Source organism: Panthera onca, chromosome B1 (assembly GCF_046562875.1).
Source record: "Panthera onca isolate mPanOnc1 chromosome B1, mPanOnc1 haplotype 2, whole genome shotgun sequence".
NCBI classification, from domain to species: domain Eukaryota; kingdom Metazoa; phylum Chordata; class Mammalia; order Carnivora; family Felidae; genus Panthera; species Panthera onca.
Window position 1 is genome coordinate 55,190,424 of NC_138342.1, and position 21,510 is coordinate 55,211,933.

The window sequence follows — 21,510 nt, forward strand, 5'->3', positions numbered from 1 at the left end:
CGGTTAAGTGTCCAACTTTGCCTCAGGTCATGATCTCACCGTCTGTGAGTTCGAGCCTCGCATTGGGTTCTGTGCTGACAGCTCGGAGCCTGGAGGCTGCTTCGGATTCTGTGTCTCCTTCTCTCTCTGCCCCTTCCCAACTTGTGCTATGTCTCTATATGTCTCTCAAAAAATAAAATAAATGTAAAAAAATTTTTTTAAAGTAAGTTTCCACCAAACTAATTTGGATTTGAAGTGTGAAAGTACTCAAACTCTTAAAATATAAATTAAAAAAAATATAAACATAAAGTTGAGCTGAATTGAATTATCTGTTCACACAGAATTATACTTACTGAAATATCTCTGAGTAAGGATAATGAGGATCACGCATGGATGAAAGTGTGTTGTCCAAGATTGTCTTTCTCAACCATGTTCTATGATATTCAAAAAAATTTCACTTTTCATACCAATGCATCACTTAAAGTTCGCAGGTGTGTGTGTGTGTGTGCATGGTGTATGTGGTGTGTGTGTGTCTGGGGGTATGTTGCCTGTGTGTGTGGTATATATGTGCTTACTGTATGGTGTGTGTGTGTTTTGTGTGTCTGGTGTGTGTGTGATACGTGTGGTGTCTGTGTGAAGTTTGCAACTTCTTGTTCATTGATCACAAAAGAGTGGAAATATGGAAGAAAACATTTATATGCATGATGTTTTAATTATAAAATCAATTTTTAACTAGAAATGTTAAAGTCGATAGTTCATTGAGTACAGATTGGTTATAGATTTTTGTCATACAAACGTAATTACCGTTTACTCTGTACCTTGCTATGGACCTTGTTCTTTTCATACATTATTTCATTTAATCTTCAATATATGTAAACTTTAATGACATAAGTAATAAAAAAAATCAGTAGGGATAAATACTTTAATAAAAAAAAATCTTGGCTTAGCACGGGGGCTAGATTTGAAAAAATATTGATCCTCCTATAACACACTGTATTTCTCCCTCTTTTGAAATATCATCACATTTCATTATTGGTTTACTGTTTTACTATCTTTTCTGCTAGATGGTGGATTCCAGGAAAGTGGAATAGTTTACTGGCCTGTTTTATTCACCATGGTATCCACATCTATCATCATTTCTAGCAATATTGAGTAGTTAATACATACTGGTTGAGTAAATAAAAGATTAAGTAACTAAATCTATGTTAATAATATTTAACTATTGCCCTTTGCCTCTGCTGTTTTGTTTTTCTGCTTCTGCCTACCTCACATTTCTTCAGATCCAGCCCTATTTGGGATCTATCTTCTTATTCTGTATGTGTCCTTAGATATCCCTTATAGAACTGAATTTCTCTAGGATAAGATTTTGAAGGCAAATTGTTTTTGTTGTTTTTGCAGTATACTTTTTAATAAGAATCAAATATCATTTTGTGCTGGGAACTGCCCAAGTTTCTATTATAGAGCATCACCATAATTATTTCCTTTAGAAAAAAATATGTTGAGAGTAATCACACTACAGTAATTAAGATGATTTTCCTATTAAGTTGTACCAGGTATAACTTATGCATTATGTCACTGATAACATATCTTTTGGATGTTATGATGACATAGCCATGTTTACTTTGCAAATTCATAAATTTTAGTTTTTGGGAATGTACCAGATTACTGAAGCAAAAAAGGCACAACCACAGCTGTGAAAATTCAGATAAAAGTGTCAGTTACAACAGTATTTCACACACCAATGTACACACACACACACACACACACACACAAGCCCAGTTATGTTGTGTGGAATAGGGGATTTGAATATGAAACAGAACAGCTGAACTTTAACGATTCTCTTGGCTACCATTTAACGAGGTATACTTTGCAATATTATAGAAATCAGGTGTTTGGTATGGTGTTATAGTGGCCCAGCAGGAGCAATTTGCCAATGCTTATACTGGGTAAACTAATGTAGTTGTTCTTTCATTCTTAATTTCATGGTACAAATTTAGAACATTGGGAGATACCAAATGACCTCATCTGTAAATTAGGGATAGTAAAAGTATAATAAAAGTATTACCTCATAGGGTGAGTATGAATAGTAACTGAGCTAATGTATGTAAACTGCTTAGAACAGTGTCTGGCACATAGTGCATGTCACTCTGCTTTGATTATTGCTGTTTGAAACCTGTTTGCCCACAATTAACATTGAGTCTAAGGAATACATACTGTGGGGATCTTGATGAAGGACCTGTGTCAGGGTGAAGATGATTTTTGCATTGCAGATTAACATGATGAGAAGAGGGATGATGAAGAGGCAGCTGAAGGTGAAAAAGTTATAAAAGGCCTGATGCCACCATTGTGGAAAACTGCAGTGTGTGACACATTGAGAGAAACCATCTGTCTGCCCAGAGCTGTCTGCTAAGTGGATCATCCGGAAGATATATAACTGTATGAGAAAAGAAAACAATTAAAAGATGGTGTTACTTTCTTTCAAACAGTATTTGCATGTTTTCTTGAAAGCTTTTTCCTTCTGTATTCTCCAGGTCTTCCAACACGTTGTTGCCCAAAGCAATGACTAAGCTCCTTGATGTAATCCTTTTGTGACTTCAATGAGAAGCTGTAAAGTGGATCTTTACTTAAAATATGTTTGGGTAATGTGAATGGATCTATAGGATTTTGGATTTTTTGGAAACTATTTCAACCTAGCAGAGTGATCAGCAACCAAGGATTTAAACATTGTTGTATTTCAATTTCAGATGCAATTATGCTGAGTAAACCTTTTGGAAGTGATTTTGTCCATCATAACTGTAGCAGCTAAAGCTGTATCTAGCAGTTAGAATGTGCTCCCCAAATACATATTTAAATTTTATTTTTTGAAACAGAAAACCCCATTCAAATGGTCAAAGACATGAATAGACCATTTACAAAAGATGTAACAGTGGCCCTTAAGGACGTGAAAAGATGTTCAACCTCACTTGTGTGAAGAAAAATGCCTATTAAGGCTACAGTGACATGGCATTTTTCACTATAAGAATTGGCAAAAATTAAAAATAACATACTTTCATGGGCAGGTTGTAAGAAAATATAGACTCTCCCACATTGCTAGTAGGAATGCAAATTGGCACAACCACTAGGGAGAAGAATTTAGCAATAGCTAGCATAACTATATCTGAATTTACCTTTGACCCAGCAATCTGACATCCAGGATTTTACCCTGAAGATACACTCCCACCTCTGTTATATGAAAATACATAGGCAGAAAGTTATTCATTGATGCATTGTTTATAATTGAAAAAACATTAAAAATAACATAAATACCAATTCATGGAACAGTAGTTGAATAAACTGTGGTGGATCACACAACAGAGTGCTATACAGCTGCAAAAAAAGAGTAAGGAAAATCTCTGTATATTTATGTGCATGTGTGTGTGTGTATTTATTTTCTAGCTCTGTCTTCTGGGAGCCTAGGAAAAATGATATCCCAGTAGCAATAAGCACATCCAGCACTCTAGTACCCAGATCTTGTTTTCTAAATACCATTCTCTACCAAGAGGAACCAGACGGAGTTCATTGGAGAGGCGGAGTTCATTGGAGAGGTGAGTGAGCCCAAGGCTGACAAACTGAATATGTGCTTGGAACAGTTTGTGCCATAAAGCCAAGAAGTACTAAAAGAATAATGGAGCATGTCAAAAAGAGCTCTGGAGCCAGCTTGAAAGTACTCCCATTGGTCAAATCTGGGACAGTTTAAGCATTGAAAACAAAACCAAAAATAAATAAATAAACCAAACCAAACCAACAACAACAAAAACCCTGATAAAAGGAATGATTAACAATAAAATAAAGGAAGAATCCATGAATTCTTGCTGATAGTAATTACAAAAGAATGACTACAAATAAATGGGGAGGGGGAAAAAAGCTCTTTGATACTGTAGAAAGCCAAATAATAAATGTATAAGGAATAATGAAAGTAGTGATTACCAAATGCTAATAATTGATTCAGGCAAGCATCATCAATGGATGGTAAAAACATGGATGAAATTTGAAGAAAGCAGGGTATTAACATCATCTTGAAGTATTTACCTGCAAGACCGCTTTTCTTATAAAGAGTAAAATTAATAACTTTACAGTAGATAACCAAATAAATTAACATATACAATAATGGGACCAACTGACAACATCTGCTTCCTTATATAATGCATTGACAGGTACTAACCATCACTTCTTTGCTATCTTGGATTATAACCTTGGATTCTTTTTTGTTAAAAGGAACATTTTTGGGACAGTTGCTCAGGTATGAATAAGTTATATAGATTAGAATAATATTTTTTCAGTGTTAATTTCCTGATTTTTGTTTGATACTTGTACTGTGGGTATGTGCCAGAAAAAACAAAACAAAACAAAAAAACAACACTGAAGTATCGAAAGGGACATCATATCTGAATTTACTTTTAGACAATTTAGAAAAAATTTATAGGAAACAAAGCAAATAAGTAATGTAGTAAAATGTTAATATTTGGGGAAACTGAGGGAAAGGTATTCCAGAAAACTATGATTCTTGCAACCTTTCTCTAAGTGTGAAATTATTTTGTTGTTGTTGTTTTTAAAACACAAATGAATCAACCATTAAAGAAACGTTGCAAAGATGACAGAGTAGTAGGGGGACCCTATGCTTGCCTCATTCCTTGAACACAGCCAGATAAATATAAAATCATTCTGAACACGCAAGTAATTGGTCTGAGGACTGAGAGACAATCTGCACATCTAGAGGGAGAAAAATGGCCACATAGTGGAAGATAGGAACTGTGGAGAGTTGTTGGGGCAGAAATGAATTGTAGGTGCTGTAGAGGGGAGGGAGCCCTGATCACAGAGAGAGGGGAGAGAGAGAAAGCAGCATACAGGGGATTACACAAGAAAAACACTTCCCCAAAAGCATTCACTGGGAAAATGAAAGGGGCTGATTATTGTAAGTTTTTACAAGCAGCAGAACTCAAAGTCTGAAGTTTTAGAAGTCTGCACCATTGCTGGAATCATGCCTGGCAGGCTTAGCGATGCTCCTGTGGGGAAGGAGGACAGAGGCCCAGGAGCAGACAGTGTGCTTTGAGGATCCTTTGGGTTGCACTGAGAAAGACATTTCCCCTTATTGGAGTGTATTTGGGAGAGGTGGCACTGCCTCTCGGAGGACAAAAAAAATGGTGGCACCATTGAGAGGTCCCAGTAATTAGCATAGCAGCAAGGCACCTGCTGAGGACAGCTAACCTGGAAGTCAGTTTTTGGCTGTGTTTTATCATAAACTCTGAGACCCTGCATGGTTGTGTGACTTCTTTTCTGGGACAAACTGGCACCAACCACAGTGCAGTGAGAACTTTCCCTAAAAGATCAGTGCATGTCCCTAAATTTTAGAGTTTGGAAACCCAGCCACATGCCTGAGCTAAAACACAGGAGCACTGAACCAGATAGCTCAGACACAGACAAGGTGAAGGCAGGGTTCTGATGGAAGCCTGGAACACAAGAGTAGAGATTGTTCACACTTATGTGAGGGCTTGCTGAAAAGAGATATGTGTGAACTCCCCTTTCCTGGGACAAGAAAGTGAGGTGGCACCATTTTCACCCGCCCATCAGCACAGACAGATTTCAGTGAGCAACACAGCACTCCCAGTGGAGGCTGAAGCTGCTTACATCAACCCTGCCCCACTGTGCCCTGCAGGTGCACCTCTACTAGGGCAAGTCAGCCTGAGAACCAGTGCAGCAGGCCCCTCCCCCAGAAGACTAGCACAAGCCCCTCACCCTCCATATGCACCAAGTCTACTGACCATAGAGTGATGCAACGCTTTAGCTCTAGGGGGAACAGGATCTTGGCTTTTCTAACAAGCAGACCAAAACCAACTGGTTAAAACTTGCCACATCAGGATAAGGTCCAAACACTCCCCACTGCAGGTAAGAAGAAACTCTGCAGAGGACTGATCTGAGGGGAAAAAGCAGCCAAGACACTACAGCAGGGTGCACACAGCATACACCAAAAAAACTTTCTGAAGTGCCAGGCCCTGGACAGTATATAACCTCTTCTTAATATAGCCATTATACTCAGAAGCAGGAAACGTAACGGTCTTTCCTAACAACAGAAGACAGAGATCTAGGCAAATGCTAAGATGGGAAAGTTCATCCCAAAAGAAAGAACAAGAAGAGGTCGCAGCCAGGGATCTAACCAAAACAGATGTAAGTAATATGCCTGAACTAGAATTTAAAACAACAATCATAAGGATACTACCTCAGCTTGAGAAAAGTATAGAAGACACTAGGGATTCCCTTATTGCAGAGATGAAAATTAAAACCAGTCAAGCTAAAATAAAAAACGTTGTAACTGAGATGCAAAACTGATCAGTGTAATGACAACAAGGATGGAAGACGCTAAGGAAAGAATAAGTGATATAGAAGATGAAATTAGGGAAAAGAATGAAGTTGAAAAGAAGCAGGAGAGAAAAATATTGGATCATGAATGTAGACTTAGGGAACTCAGTGACTCCATAAAGCATAATAATATTTGTATCATAGGAGTCCTAGAAGAAGGAGGGGAAAAGGGGCAGAGGGTTTATTTGAGTAAATTATAGCTGAAAACTTCCTTAATCTGGGGAAGGAAACAGACATTGAAATCCAGAAGGCATAGAGAACCCCCATCAAAATCAACAAAAGGAGACGAACAGTAAAACATAGTAGTAAACTTTGCAACATACACAGATAAGGAAATAATCCTGAAAGTAGGAAGGGAAAAAAGTCATTAACCTACAAGGGAAGACAAATAAGTTTTGCAGCAGATCTCTCCACAGAAACTTGGCAGGGCAGTGGGAGTGGCATGATATATTCAATGTGCCAAATGGGAAAAATATTCAGCCATCAATGCATTATCCAACAAGACTGTCATTCAGAATAGGAGGAATGATAAAGAATTTCCTAGACAAACAAAAACTAAGAGTTTGTGATCACTAAACCAACCCTGCAAGAAATATTAAAGGGGACTCTTTGAGTGGGAAAGAAAGACCAAAAACACCAAACATTAGAAGGAACAGAGAAAATCTCCATAAACAGTGACTTTACAGGTAATACAATGACACTAAATTCATATCTATCAATAATCACTCTGAATGTAAAAATGACTAAATGCTCCAATCAAAAGACATATGGTAACAGAATGGATAAAAAAATAAGACCCATTGCTGTGCTGCCTACCAGAGACTCATTTTAGACCTAAAAACACCTGCAGGTTGAAAGTGAGAGGATGGAGAACAATTTATCATGCTAATGGACATCAAAAGAAAGCCAGAGTAGCCATACTTATATCAGACAAACTAGATTTTAAACCAAAGATTGTAACAAGTGATGAAGAAGGACACTATATCATACGTAAAGGATCTATCCAACCAGAAGATCTAAGAATAATATCTAAGAATATATCTAATAAGATCTAAATATTTATACTCCCAATTTGGGAGAACCCAAAGGTATAAATCAATTAATAACAAACATAAAGAAATTCATTGATAATAATACAGTAATAGGAAGGGACTTTAAACACCCCATTTACAACAATGGACAGATCATCTAAGCAGAACAACAAGGAAAAAATGGCTTTGATGACACACTAGACCAGATGGACTTAACAGATATATTCAGAACATTTCATCCTAACACAGCAGAATATTCACCTTTTTGAGTTCACATGGAACATTGTACAGAATACATCACATACTGGGTCACAAATCAGGCCTTAACAAGTACAAAAAGACTGAGCTCATACCATGCATATTTGAAGACCACCATGCTATGAAACTTGAAGTCAGCCACAAGAAAAAATCTGGAAAGACCACAAATACATGGAGATTAAAGAATATCCTACTAAAGAACAAATGGGTTAACTAGGAAATTAAAGAAGAAATAAAACAAATATATGGAGAAAAATGAAAATGAAAATATGACAGTTCAAAATCTTTGGGATGTAGCAAAGGTAGTCAAAAGAGAAGTGTATACCAATACAGGCCTACCTTAAGAAGCAAGAAAAGTTTCAAATACACAAGCTAACCTTACACCTAAAGGAGCTAGAAAAGGAACAGCAAATAAAGTCTAAAGCCAGAAAAGGAAGGGAAATAATAAAGCTTAGAGCAGAAATAAATGATGTGGAAACAAACAAAAACAGCAGAAGAGATCAATGAAACTAAGAGCTGGTTCTTTGAATAAATTAATAAAATTGATACATCTCCAGCCAGACTTACCAAAAAGAAAAGAGAAAGGACCCAAATAAATAAAATCACAAATGAAAGAGAAGAGATCACAACCAACACCATAGAAATCAAACAATTATAAGAGAATATTAGGAAAAATTTTATGTCAACGAACTGGGCAATCTGGAAGAAGTGGATAAATTCCTGGAAACATACAAACTACCAAAACAAACAGGAAGGAATAAAAAAAAACGAACAGACTTGTAACTAGTTAAGAAATTAAATCAGTAATCAAAAATCTCCCAACAAACAAAAATCCAGGGCCAGATGGCTTCCCAGGGGAATTCTACCAAACATTTAAAGAAGAGTTAATATCTATTCTTCTCAAACTGTTCCCCCCACCAAAAAAAAAAAATAGAAATAGAAAGAAACTTCCAAACTCATTCTATAAGGCAAATATTACCTTGATTCCAAAACCAGACAAAGACCCCACCAAAGGCCAATATCTCTGATGAACATAGATGCAAAAATTCTCAACAAGATACTCATAAATCAAATCCAACAGTACATGAAAGGAATTATTCACCATGATCAAGAGGGATTCATTTCTGGGCTGCAGGTGTGGTTTAATATTTGCACATCAATGTGATGCATCACACTAATAAAAGAAAGGACAAGAACCATATGATCCTCTCAATAGATGTAGAAAAAGCATTTGACAAAATACAACATCTATTATTCATAAAAACCCTCAACAAAGTAGGGATAGAGGAACATACCTCAACATCATAAAGGCCATGTATGAAAAACCCATAGCTAATATCATCCTCAATGGGAAAAAACAGTGCTTTTCCTCTACAGTCATTAACAAGACAAGGATGTCCACTCTCACCAATGTTATTTACCATAGTAATGGTAGTCTTGCCTCATCAATCAGACAACAAAAAGAAATAAAAAACATTCAAATTGGCAAGGAAGAAACCAACCTTTCACTATTCATAGACAACATGCTACTCTATGTAGAAAAACTGAAAAACTCCACCGAAAATTACTAGAACTGATATGTGAATTTAGCAAAGTTGTAGAATAGAAAATCAACATACAGAAATCTGTTGCATTTCTATATGTCAATAATGAAGCAGGAGAAAGAGAAATCAAAGAATTGATCTCATTTATAATTGAACCAAAACCATAAGACAGATAGGAATAAACCTAGCTGACGAAGTAAAATATCTGCACACTGAAAGTTATGGAATACTTCTGGAAGAAATTGAAGATAACACAAAGAAATGGAAAAATATTCCATGCTCATGGATTGGAAGAAGAAATATTGTTAAAAAGTCTATACTACCCCGAGAAATCTACACATTTAATGCAACTCCTATCAAAATACCACCAGCATTTTTCACAGAACTAGAACAAACAATTGTAAAATTTGTATGGAAAAACAAAAGACCCCAAATAGCCAAAGGAATCTTGAAAAGGCAAAGCAAAGCTGGAAGTATTACAATTTCAGATGTCCAGTTATATTACAAAGCTGCAATCACCAGATAGTATGGTATTGGCACACAGACACATGGATCAATGGAACAGAACAGAAAACCCAGAAATGGACCCACAACTATATGGTCAACTAATCTTTAACAAAGCAGGGAAGAATATCCAATGGAAAAAAGACAGCCTCTTCAACAAATGATGGTGGCAAAACTGGACAGCAATATACAGAACAATGAAACCAGACGACTTTTTATACCAAACAGAAAAATAAATTCAAAATGGATGAAAGACCTAAATGTGAGACAGGAAGCCGAATCCTACAGAACATAGGTAGCAACCTCTTTGACATCAGCTGTAGCAACTTCTTACTAGACATGTCACTGGAGGCAAGGGAAACAAAAGCAAAAATAAACTATTGGGATTTAATCAAGATAAAAAGCTTCTGCACAGCGAAAGGAACAGTCAACAAAACTTAAAGGCAGCCTACAGAATAGGAGAAGATATTTGCAAATGACATATCTGATAAAGGGTTAGTATCCAAAATTTATAAAGTATTTATGAAACTCAACACCCAAAACCAAATAGTCCAGTTAAGAAACGGGCAGAGCCATAAACAGACATTTTTCCAAAGATATACAGATGGCTAACATCCACATGAAAAGATGCTCAACATCACTCATCATCAAGGCAATACAAATCAAAATCACAATGAGATACCACCTCACACCTGTCAGAATGGTTAATGTTAGCAACTCAGGAAACAGATACTGGCAAGGAAGAAGAGAAAGGGGAACCCCCTTGCCCCGTTTGTGGGCATGCAAACTGGTGCAGCCACTGTAGAAAACAGTATTGAGGTTCCTAAAAAGTTAAAAATAGAAGTACTTACAAGCCAGCAATTACACTGGTGTTTACCCAAAGGATACAAAAATACTGATTGAGGGGGCATATCACCCTAGGTTTATAGCAGCATTATCAATAATAACCAAACTATGGTGGTGCCTGGGTGGCTCAGTCAGTTGATTTCAGCTCAGGTCACGGCCCAGGGTTGTGGGTTGAGTCCTGAATCAGGCTACATGCTAAGTGTAGAGTCTACTTAAGATTTTGTCTCTCTCTCTCCCCCTCTGCCCCTCTTCCCTGACTATGCTCTCCCTGAAACAAGTAAAATAAAGTAACATAACATAACATAACATAACATAACATAACATAACATAAAAATAAAATAAAATAAAATAAAATAAAATAAAATAAAATAAAACAACAACAAAAAAACAATAGCCAAACTATGGAAAGAATCCAAATGTCCATCAATTGATGAATGTATAAAGAAGAGGTGGTATATATATATAATGGAATATTATTCAGTCATCAAAAAGAATGAAATCTTGCCATTTGCAACAACATATATGGAGCTGGAGTGTATTATGCTAAGTGAAATAAGTCAGTCAAAGACAAATCCCATATGATTTCACTCACATGTGGAATTTAAGAAACAAAACAGGTAAAGATAGGGAAAGGGAAAAAAAGAGAGGAAAGGAAACCATAAGAGAACAGACTGAGGGTTGATGGTGAAAGGTGGGTGGGGAATGGGTTAGATGGGTGATGGATATTAAGGAGGGCACTTGTTGGGATGAGCATGGGGTGTTATATGTAAGTGATGCATTACTAAATTGTACACCTGAAACCAATTTACCATATGTTAACTATCTAAAATTTAAATAAAAATTTGAAATAAGAAAGAATAAAGAAATGTTGCCAAGTACTTTTCAAAAACACATACTAATGAATATACACTGAAATTTTCCCCATTTATCAAGTGAACTTCTTACCTAGTCATTTCCAAGCTTCTCCACTGGGAAACTTCATCTTACCATGACACATTATTAAAATGAAAATATAAGAGTGACCAAGCATTTTAAAACTAATAGCAAATAAATTCAAACAAAAACGTTACAGGATTTTTAAAATTTTAAGCAATTGAGGGACAGTATTTATTTTTTAAAGTCTTTAATTGAATTAATAAATCCAATTAACTTAATTAATTCCATAGGCCCAGGATTTGTTTCCTTTTTGGGGTGATGGAGTGGTAGTGGAGTATGCTTTTAAAAAAACACAACAACCCTATATTTCCTTTCTTTGCTTGTAGAGTAGAGAAATTTAATATAATGTAAATATAATAAACTCTAAATAAAATATAAGTAAAATAATATAAAATATAATGCTCTATCTTTTATTTGTAATTAAAATGCTGATTTTCAGTTTCAGATCTTTTTTCAAGGGCAAAATAGTATTGTTAAATTAATCCACTAGAGGGTGCACAATGATCATATCATCAAATTTAAAGCTCAGAAACTCAAACATGTATTCAACTAATTCTATTTTATAATCCAGATATTTTTCCATATCACAAAGTAACCATTTAAGTTTTCCATACTTCTTTGCAGACTGACTTTAAATTTAAAGTTCAGTTCTGAATTTGACCCAACAGATGTTGTGAGTCTTTGGAAGAGTTACTTTACAAAGAACTTGAGAATCTAGTATTTCTTTAAAACCTTAGGTACTTCCCTCCACAACTTCCTGATCATACTTGGACCCAGATGATCTGAGTTTGACTTTCTTCTCTGCACTAGGCCACATTTTCACTTTAATATTTCATCTTTTTAAGTTAATATGATAAAACTTTCAATAAAATGGCTTTTTTTTTCCCTGGTGCAAAAAGATGATTTATTAAAGCACTAGGACAGGTCCTCTGGGTGGAAGAGGTGCCTGGACCCTGAGGAGAGACTGATTATGTACTTGGGAGTTGGGGAAGGTAAAGTCAAAGGAGTGTGTTTCCAAAGGGATTTTCTTTCTTTTTTTTTTTTTAAATATGAAATTTATTGTCAAATTGGTTTCCACACAACACCTAGTGCTCATCCCAGCAGGTGCCCTCCTCAACACCCATCACCCACCCTCCCCTCCCTCCCACCAGCCATCAACCCTCAGTTTGTTCTCAGTTTTTAAGAGTCTCTTATGTTTTCGTTCCCTCCCTCTCAAAAGAGATTTTCATATGCTAAAGAAAACTCACAGGACACTGGAGGCCTAGCTATCCTCAAGCTAAGGTTGTTTTTCCCTCTAGCAAAGCATTAACTTAAAGACAGTAAGGAGTTCCTGGAGAAAAGGTATATTGTGCCTGCCTCAAGTATTTGTCACTGGGCTGCAAGTTATAAGGGAATTTAATCTGACTTTGAAATAAAGTACTATGATTTGAGCTGATGGTTATCATCTTCGTTTAATAAATGCTTATTTTTAAAGCAACTCCTTGTTCAAAAACTACTCTAGGTGCTCTCTGTCATAAAAGATGAACCAGATATATCCTGTTATCAGAGAATTTAAAATTTGGTAGGGGAGATAATAGCATGGTTGTGACACCTGTTGTACGTACTAGGTAAACTGTGATAAGTGCTAAAAGAGTGATATGGTAAAGTGTTATGGTAACTCAGAATCTTACTTTCCCATAAATTGTTTTAGCCTAGGTTCAGTTTATTTTGTGCTCCAAGGTCATGTTCATTTGAATGATTAGTATAGGGATCTACTTTAGTTCGTGGGTTGTTGGGTTTTTTTTTTTTTTTTGTCTTTGGATTATATTTCTTTAATTTCTTTGTTTCTCCTTTCTCATACCTGACCTCAGTTCTCATCAGTAGTTGCTTTATTTTGCCATAAATGAGAGAAGTATGTTTTCCTTCTTTACAGTCTTTGCATATGCTTCTTAGAGTATTATTTTTAACCCTCACCTTATCCCAGCCTAATTACGTTATTGTCTAATCTTTTCCGGAGGTAATTATCTTTATTACTATTTTTAAATGTTTATTTATTTTGAGAGAAAGAGAGCATGAGCAAGCAGAGGAGGTGCAGAGAGAGAGGGAGAGAGAGAGAGAGTCCTAAGTAGGCTTCACTCTGTCAGCAAAGAGCACGACATGGGGCTCGAAACTGTGAACAGTGAGATCATGACCTGAGCCGAAAGGAAGTGTCAGACGCTTAACCAAATGAGCCACCTGGGAAGCCCCAAGAGGTAATTGTTTTTAGATAATGTACTTCATTCAGTTTCCTCATCTATAAAACAGGGATGTTAATAGTATTTACCTCTAGGGGCTGTCAAGACAATTAAATGATTTAATACTTGCCAAGCATTTCTAATAATGCCTGGCACACAGTTAGCACTATATGAGTTATAAACATTATTATGAAAAAAATTTCAGGGCACACAACTTATAAATGTGTATTCATATATTTATTTATTTATATATTTGTAAATGTATACCATATATTATTTCCTTATAGCTCTTAAGCATCTATTCTCAACTTAAGACTTTCCTGCCATATCCTTCTCCAGCATCCTACAGGAACAAAGGAAATAGACAACATTGCATGGTGTGATATACTGTAGTATTTAAAAGCTCTGGGTATGGAGTTAACTGGATGTACTGACACCCACACTTACTAGACAGTAATCTTGGGCGTTGTATATAACATTCTTAACCTTAGTTTCTTTATGAATGAAAAAAAAGATAATTGTATCCAATATAGAGAGTTGTTGGGAGCCTTACAGGAAATAATGCATGCAAAAGGATTTAGCATATTTCCCGGCACATATTTATGTCTTCAATAACTAACATTTATCATCATCATCATTATTGTTGTTATTTATGTATTTAGTATGCTACTACTATGTTCCAGTATAGTTCTTGGCATATTGTACACGTGTGACAAGTGTTTATTGAATTTAAGCTCCTTGTCAAGTTCAGAAATACATTCCATTCCTGTCAAGTGCATTCTGTGTGTCAAGGCAAGCCTCTACACATCTTCAGGCCGTATATATATATACACATATATGTGTATATATATATACACATATATGTGTGTATATATATGTATATATACACATATATGTGTATATATATATACACATATATGTGTGTATATATGTATATATACACATATATGTGTATATATATGTATATACACACACATATATGTGTATGTACATATATACACATATATGTATATATATGTATATACATATATATACATATATGTATATATGTATATACATATATATACATATATGTATATATGTATATATGTGTATATATATGTATATACATATATATACATATATGTGTATGTATATGTATATACATATATATACATGTGTATATATGTATATACATATATATACACATACATAAATATACATTTATATAATTTTATATAAATTTATACATAAAATTTAATATTTATATTTATATATAAATTTATATAAATTTATACTATATATATTATATATATATATGTATATATATTTAATGTTCATTTATTTTTGAGAGAGCACAGACAGGGAGGGACAGAGAGAGGGCCGGGACAGAGGATCCTTAGCAGGTTCTGCTCTGACAACAGTGAGTCCGATGTGAGGCCCGAACTCATGAACTGCAAGATCATGACCTGAGCTGAAGTTGGATGCTCAACTGACTGAGCCACCCAGGCACCCCCAGCCATGTATCTTTACACCAAAGACCAAAAGGATGTCTCATATATCATGCCTTCTGACCTGGGTTAATGTTAGAATTTAAAAGCTGTCCAAATGTATGCTCCATATTAACATGGATAAGCTAGTGGTACGAACTTCTGCAAATAATCTGCTACTCTGTAACACTTGTGGTGGTAAATGACTGTCATTGGAAAGCATGTGACTTTTGATTAGATATGGACACATCTAATTCAGGAAATGTTTTATCCTCAACATGCACTTACGAACCTAACCACACATAGTCTTAAAGCAGATTGCCTTTCAGGTCATGTTTGTTCCTTCTCTTCTTTTCCCTTCCTTTCCTTTTTCTTTTCTCCCTCTTCCTTCCCTCCTTGCCTCCCTCCTTGCCTGCCTGCCTTCTTCCTTCCTACCTTCCTCCTCCCTTCCTTCCTTCCTTCCTTCCTTTCTTATTTGACTGTTACAAATGATACCTTTAAGACTAGAACTATTATGCATCAGCATATATATCTTTCAGAATGAGCAGGATAGCCTGGTGACTAGGGAGTACATTGGCTAAACTTACTTATCAGTCAGAATGAATGTTATAGTTTTGAGAAATTGGAAATAATCTTTATGTAAGCCAATTCTCTTTGCTGTCTCTTAAAGGATCATTTAATTTTCATACACGTATTTCCCTATTATTTTATCTCCTGACTTCAAAAACTCTTTATGAACAAAGGAATGAAAGCAGGAGAAGAGGAAGGAATGAACATTATCAGAGTGTTTAAAAATTAAGTCTTGTACTAGATGATTTTATGTATCTTTATAATTTATTCTTCATAATTATGCTTTTAAACTTAGTTACAGTAATTTTCTCAGAACCACAGAGATGGTAAGAGACAGCATTGAGATTTGAAACCAACTTTGTTAAAATCCAATATTCATGCCATTTCTACTATTCTATTTTCTTCCAAGCTTTGTTTCAGGGAAATCTAAGGTCTTTAGAGACCATGAGCAGGGCTAGTAAATGGTCAAGCAGAAGATTGGCTTCCCTTACCTCTCTTTAGCAAGAACAGCTCCACTTGTATGTTTCATTGGAGCTCCAGATAGAATTTTGCTTTTTTTTTTTTTTTAAGTTTACTTATTTATTTTTAGAGAGAGAGAACGAGTGTGAGAGGGAGAGGGGCAGAGAGAGAGGGACAGAAAATCCCAAGGAGGTTCTGTGCTGTCAGCACCACGCTCAATGTGGGGCTCAATCTCACGAACAGTGAGATCATGACCTGAGCCTGAATCAAGAGTTGGACGCTCAACCAACTGAGCCACCAGGCACCCTTAGAATTTTGCTTTTTTAAAAAATAATTCCATTACTAGGAAAAAGTTTGAAAGTTGAGCTATGCTATGCTGGAACTTCTGAAAATATATCCCCAGACCATCACAGAATTTCTCAAGCAATAGACAATCAATATGTAAACCAGAGGATGATGATTAAATTCATCCTTTCAATGTAAATTAGCCGTTACAGGATGCACCTTTGTCAGTGGGCTTATCCATAGAGCATGGTGAAGTTTACTATGTGCCATAGTCTAGAAGTAAAAAGGCCTTTCAGTCTTTCATCTTCCCCATTAAACATGTGTAACATTAGTCATGGGATTAAAACCTCTTTTATTCAGAGAGACAGCAGAGAGAGAGAGCTATAATAAAAAGAAAAACCGGACTTAATACAAAGACGTGAGTCCAACAGGTCAAGTGACATTGAGAAAGTCAATGAATCCCTTTAAACCAGTTGTTTTTGAACTGCAGCCCACCAGTCAGTGGCAATCAACAGTAAATAATGAAACAGTAAATAATGAAATGGAGGGGCGCTCAGTCAGTTGAGTGGTTGACTGTATTTGGGCTCAGGTCATGATCTGAACAGTTTGTGGGATTGAGCCCCGCATGGGGCTGTGTGCTGACAGTGCGAAGTCTGCTTGGGATTATCTCTCTCCCTCTCTCTTTCTGCCCCTTCCTGACTCATGTTCTCTCTCTCAAAATAAGAAAATTTAAAAAAAAAATGAAGTGGAATGGTGTTGAATATTTTATGAAAAATTTTCCCAGTTATAAGTATGTGAGGAACAGACAAAGTCCCAATGTAGTATGCATTTCTTACTGCCAGAAAGGTGTGCACGCCATTGCTTTCAAAGATTCTCTTTGTATGTTCTCTGATACGCGGGGTAGTGGTAGTAACATGGCTGTTATGTGCTGCACAGAGTGAGGTTTTTCAGGAAGCTTCAGCAAAATGCTTTACAAATATAATCTGTTGCTGAAAGTAAGGATGAATTATGTGTTTTACCAAATAAAAGAATACCATCATTTTCTGTGGCCCATATTCACACAAACCTCTCAGGAAGAGTGATGTATTTGAGGTCAGGCTATTACATGAAAATCTGAAACAATTCAAACTTAATTTCATAATTTCTTTTTACTATATCAAGACAGATAAGTATTTGGCACTATCTTTCTATTATTGCTGTGACATACTTAGATGAAGATAATTGAATTAATAAATCAATATTTTTATTATACCCTCTGGGACAGTGCTTAGAGAAGGTTGAAATTGTTAATTTGCATTTCAGTTATTATCACAATTTGACCTATTTCTGCTTCTTCAGACTTTCATCAGTATCCTAACTTACCAGCTACTTTCCAAACGGCTATACTTCTCCAAAGACCTTATACTGATATCATCATGTCCTAAAGCAAATGTTTTCAGCTTTTTTCACAGTTTGCCTTCTTTCCCCCTTCAAACAAACAGAGAAACAAACAGGCAGACACTTCTGTTCTCAACCTACCTGCCTATTTCAATGGTTTCACTGTTAAAACTCCTTGGCTAAAAATATTAGAGCTTTAGTTTATACTGTTCTCTTTATCAACTCCCTAAATCCAATTTGTTGCCAAACTTTGTTTTTTGTTTGAAATGTCCCTCTTAAAATCAATGCTCTCTGAGACCACCCTAGCCACCAACCTAATCATTTCATTGCCAGAAAATTCAGAAAAGGTTTCTCTGTTTCTCACAATTATTTGGGTCTATGAAAATTTTCCTAAAATATTTTTGTTAAAAAATCATTTTATTTCTTGCATAGGACTCACAAAGGATATGTGGCTCCCACATTAATTTCAGAATTTCCCCTGGTTATCAATGTCTTCTATAATATAGGTCCATTATACCCTTCATTCATTCATTTAAATGAATGAAGCCAATTTGTTTTTAAAGGAAAAAGTGAAGGATTTATTTGATCTGCAGAGAAATTAGATCATCTGAACATTTAAAGTTTCTATTTCTGCTAGTTGTCCTATTATGTACAGTGAATTTTAATGAAGTTGAACACAACAGAGTCTCCACCGTTTAAGAATGTATTCCTTAATGACAAAGACGAGCAAATGCATGATCATGATGTTTTATGACAAATAGTACACGAGAACTAGAAGACAAGGGAGCAACCACCAAATCTGATATCTTGCTGGTGCCACCTCTCAATCTTTCACTTCAGCCAGACAAGTGTCCTGTGAAAATTAGTCACACATTTCAACCTTTCCTGAAAAATATATGTGATCCTTGACTTTTTTTTCTATCTAAATACCATTCATCTGAAAAAACCCAGCTTATCCTACTTTTTTCTTAAATCATTCCTTCACCATTTCAACTCTTACTCATTTCTCCTTCTTACACTGGTACTAGGTTTTATAAATGTTAAGTATATGGTTGTATTAGTTTTATAAAAGTATTGTCTCCACAACTGAATTACATTTTATTGGGGGGTGGTTTCTTTGAAACCATCAGTATCGTGCTCAGTGTGAAGAAACTTACTTGTTTATCTTTCCTAAGAAAAAGAATAAATAGGCAACACTCTTCATTTAAAGAAACAAAATGGAAAACTTAAACCATAGCCTTATCTAAATAGTCTCATTTCAAGAGACGTATTTACTATACCCATTCTTGTATATTCAGTCACCATGAGAATCTTCATATGCCTTTCTCCAGGAACATCAGAGTACTTTAGTTTTTCCCATTCCTCCTGCCATAAAACACACCCCAACTAAATTGATCTAATATCCATGAAATATTAGTTAAGTGAGGAATTGGTGGTGAAAATTTGGTGGCCCAACTTTTTAGTGTTTTAACTGTATTTAATGAGTTTTGCATGGCAGGATTTTTGTTGTTGTTTTATGTTTCTTATTTTTGTTTTTTTAAAGCACCTGGCCCATTTAGAATGTCTACATAAATTCCATTTGTAGTGGCAGATTTTGGGAACATCCTGGTCAACCTTGATGCCACTTCTTGACACATCCTTGTACCCTGGGTTCATCATCATATGGTACATTTACAAGCATAGAGACAATTTACTCATCTGTTATTAGGGAATCTTTGCTATTTGTAAGACCGTGTCCTTTTCTTCAGAGATATGACTGCTGAAAAAAAGGCAAATTCTACAGGCCAATTAACCAGGTTGCCTCAGATGAGGACAATCTGGAACAATATCTACCTGTACCTGATTTTGCTAACAGCCTGTTATTGTCTAAACTTTTTCCAGAAAAGCTCAAGTCAATCTCAGAGAAATATTCAGATTTCAGAAGTCCAGGGTTTCCCACTTTTCCTCTTTATTCAGTCCCACCCGGCTGCAAACTCCAGAACAACCTACTAGCTGACAATAGTTCTAAGTTGCGACAGAAACAGATTAGTTTCCACTCAAGAAATCCCAAATAAGACAAATTATAAATACTTTCTACCTATGCAAATTCCATAGTTCCTAAATATTCTCTCCATTTACCATATCAAACAGAGCAAAAGAAGAACTAGAGGAAAGAATAAGATGGGGTTGAGGTCCAATTGGACAATAGCCACATTTTTTGAGGAGCATTTACTATGTACCAGAGATTATGCTAGACACTTTAATACATTGTTCTTCTTATCTTTACAAAAGTTGCATAATATAGGCATTACCTCCATTTTATAAATGAAGGAACTGAAACCCAGAGAAGCTAAAAATTTGCCCAAGGTAACAGCCAGGATTAAACTTTGCTCTTGAATTTCCAGAATCCAAGCTCTCGAAGACAATACAATACTGCCTTTGACATACAATAATACAATACAATACTCAAGATTAGATAGGAAATCTGTGATTGCCATATCCAAACAAGTTCATGATAATGGTTTACCTGTGGTCCAGCAAGGATACTACTGAGGAGCCATGCCAAGCCAATCATGGACTGTCCGAGCTTGCCATTGCTTTTCACAGCTAGAGGCCTCGTGATGGCCAGGGAGCGGTCCAGGCTGATCACTACCATCATGAAAGCTGGGGCATACATGGAGAAAAGCTTCAGATAGCTGAGCACTTTGCAGAGGAGCTCTCCAGCATACCATTGAACTGTAATATTCCACATCCCATCTAGTGGCATGACAAGCAGAGTCTCCAACAGGTTGGCTAAGGTCAGATGTTTTAAAAGCATCTTCATTCTTGAAAGCTTTTTTCCTTTCTCTTTTTTCTGAGTCCACTTCTGAAGTTTCAACAAGAAAGAAGCGTTAAAAGTTGTAGAGAGTAGAAAAAGGAAGAAAGTAACCGTCACTCGGATCTTTCCAGATAATGTCAGTGTGGGGAGGTTGCCCTGCATCAGTGGGATGCTGTTGTTTATGGCTGAGCAGTGATTCTGATTCTGTTCAGGAGGGGCACTTGCCATACCTCCTGACTGATAGAGCTTCAAGACTTGTGTTTCTGGCACTTCTGATGTTTTATTGTAATCTAGCCCAAAGCCCTGTTTTATTTCTGCCTTCTTTAGATGGAAACGTCACAGGTTTAGATTTATGTCAAATTTCGTCCCTGAGCTAGTTTATATTTAATGTAAAAGATCAAGGTGAACTTGTTTTGTGGGCTAATAATCCAACACAGTGCTAAAACAGAACATGTCAAACACATTGTGAGGGCCAAATGTAACTGTAGTACCTCAGCAGATGGCCTGGTTTTCACAACATTTTTCCTAAGTAGAGAAGGACACTTGAAGCTTAATTCTGAATTTAAAATCCATTCATGCCGTTATCCACATGACTTTAATAAGGAGATTTTCTAAAAACTATTAAGTGTTATTGTTCTGTCCAAGAGATACAAGATGAAAATGAAAAATACTAAAAAAGAACTCAATCCAGTTCAAATCTGTTGTTTTAATAAATTAATTCTTTTCTCAAAAGCATTGGTTTTCTTTTTCAATCACACACTGCTGTACATGAAACACTAGACAAATATGTTCATTTAAAGCCATCCTGCACAAAATGTCAAATTAATACCTTAACAGAATTAATTTGAT

General features: G+C 35.8%; 1 protein-coding gene and 1 long non-coding RNA gene across 3 annotated transcripts in view; one reads left to right on the forward strand and one right to left on the reverse strand.

Moving 5' to 3' along the window:
- The window catches only part of LOC144616176 (uncharacterized), a 19,464-nt gene extending 17,002 nt beyond the window's left edge, over window positions 1-2,462 (forward strand). The window contains exon 2 of the long non-coding RNA XR_013555267.1: window positions 2,250-2,462. This is a non-coding gene — a long non-coding RNA (uncharacterized LOC144616176). The remainder of the gene's footprint in view (window positions 1-2,249) is intronic.
- GNRHR (gonadotropin releasing hormone receptor) overlaps window positions 1-20,889 on the reverse strand; it is a 21,648-nt gene extending 759 nt beyond the window's left edge. Inside the window, exons 1-2 of one of the 2 annotated variants that reach the window (XM_078446059.2) lie at window positions 20,371-20,889; window positions 2,194-2,413 (exon numbers count right to left, since the gene is read on the reverse strand). In XM_078446059.2, the coding sequence (XP_078302185.1) occupies window positions 2,194-2,413; window positions 20,371-20,889 (739 nt within the window). The remainder of the gene's footprint in view (window positions 1-2,193; window positions 2,414-20,370) is intronic. The other variant, XM_078446060.1, reaches the window with a different exon arrangement.
- Between the last annotated feature and the right edge of the window lie 621 nt (window positions 20,890-21,510).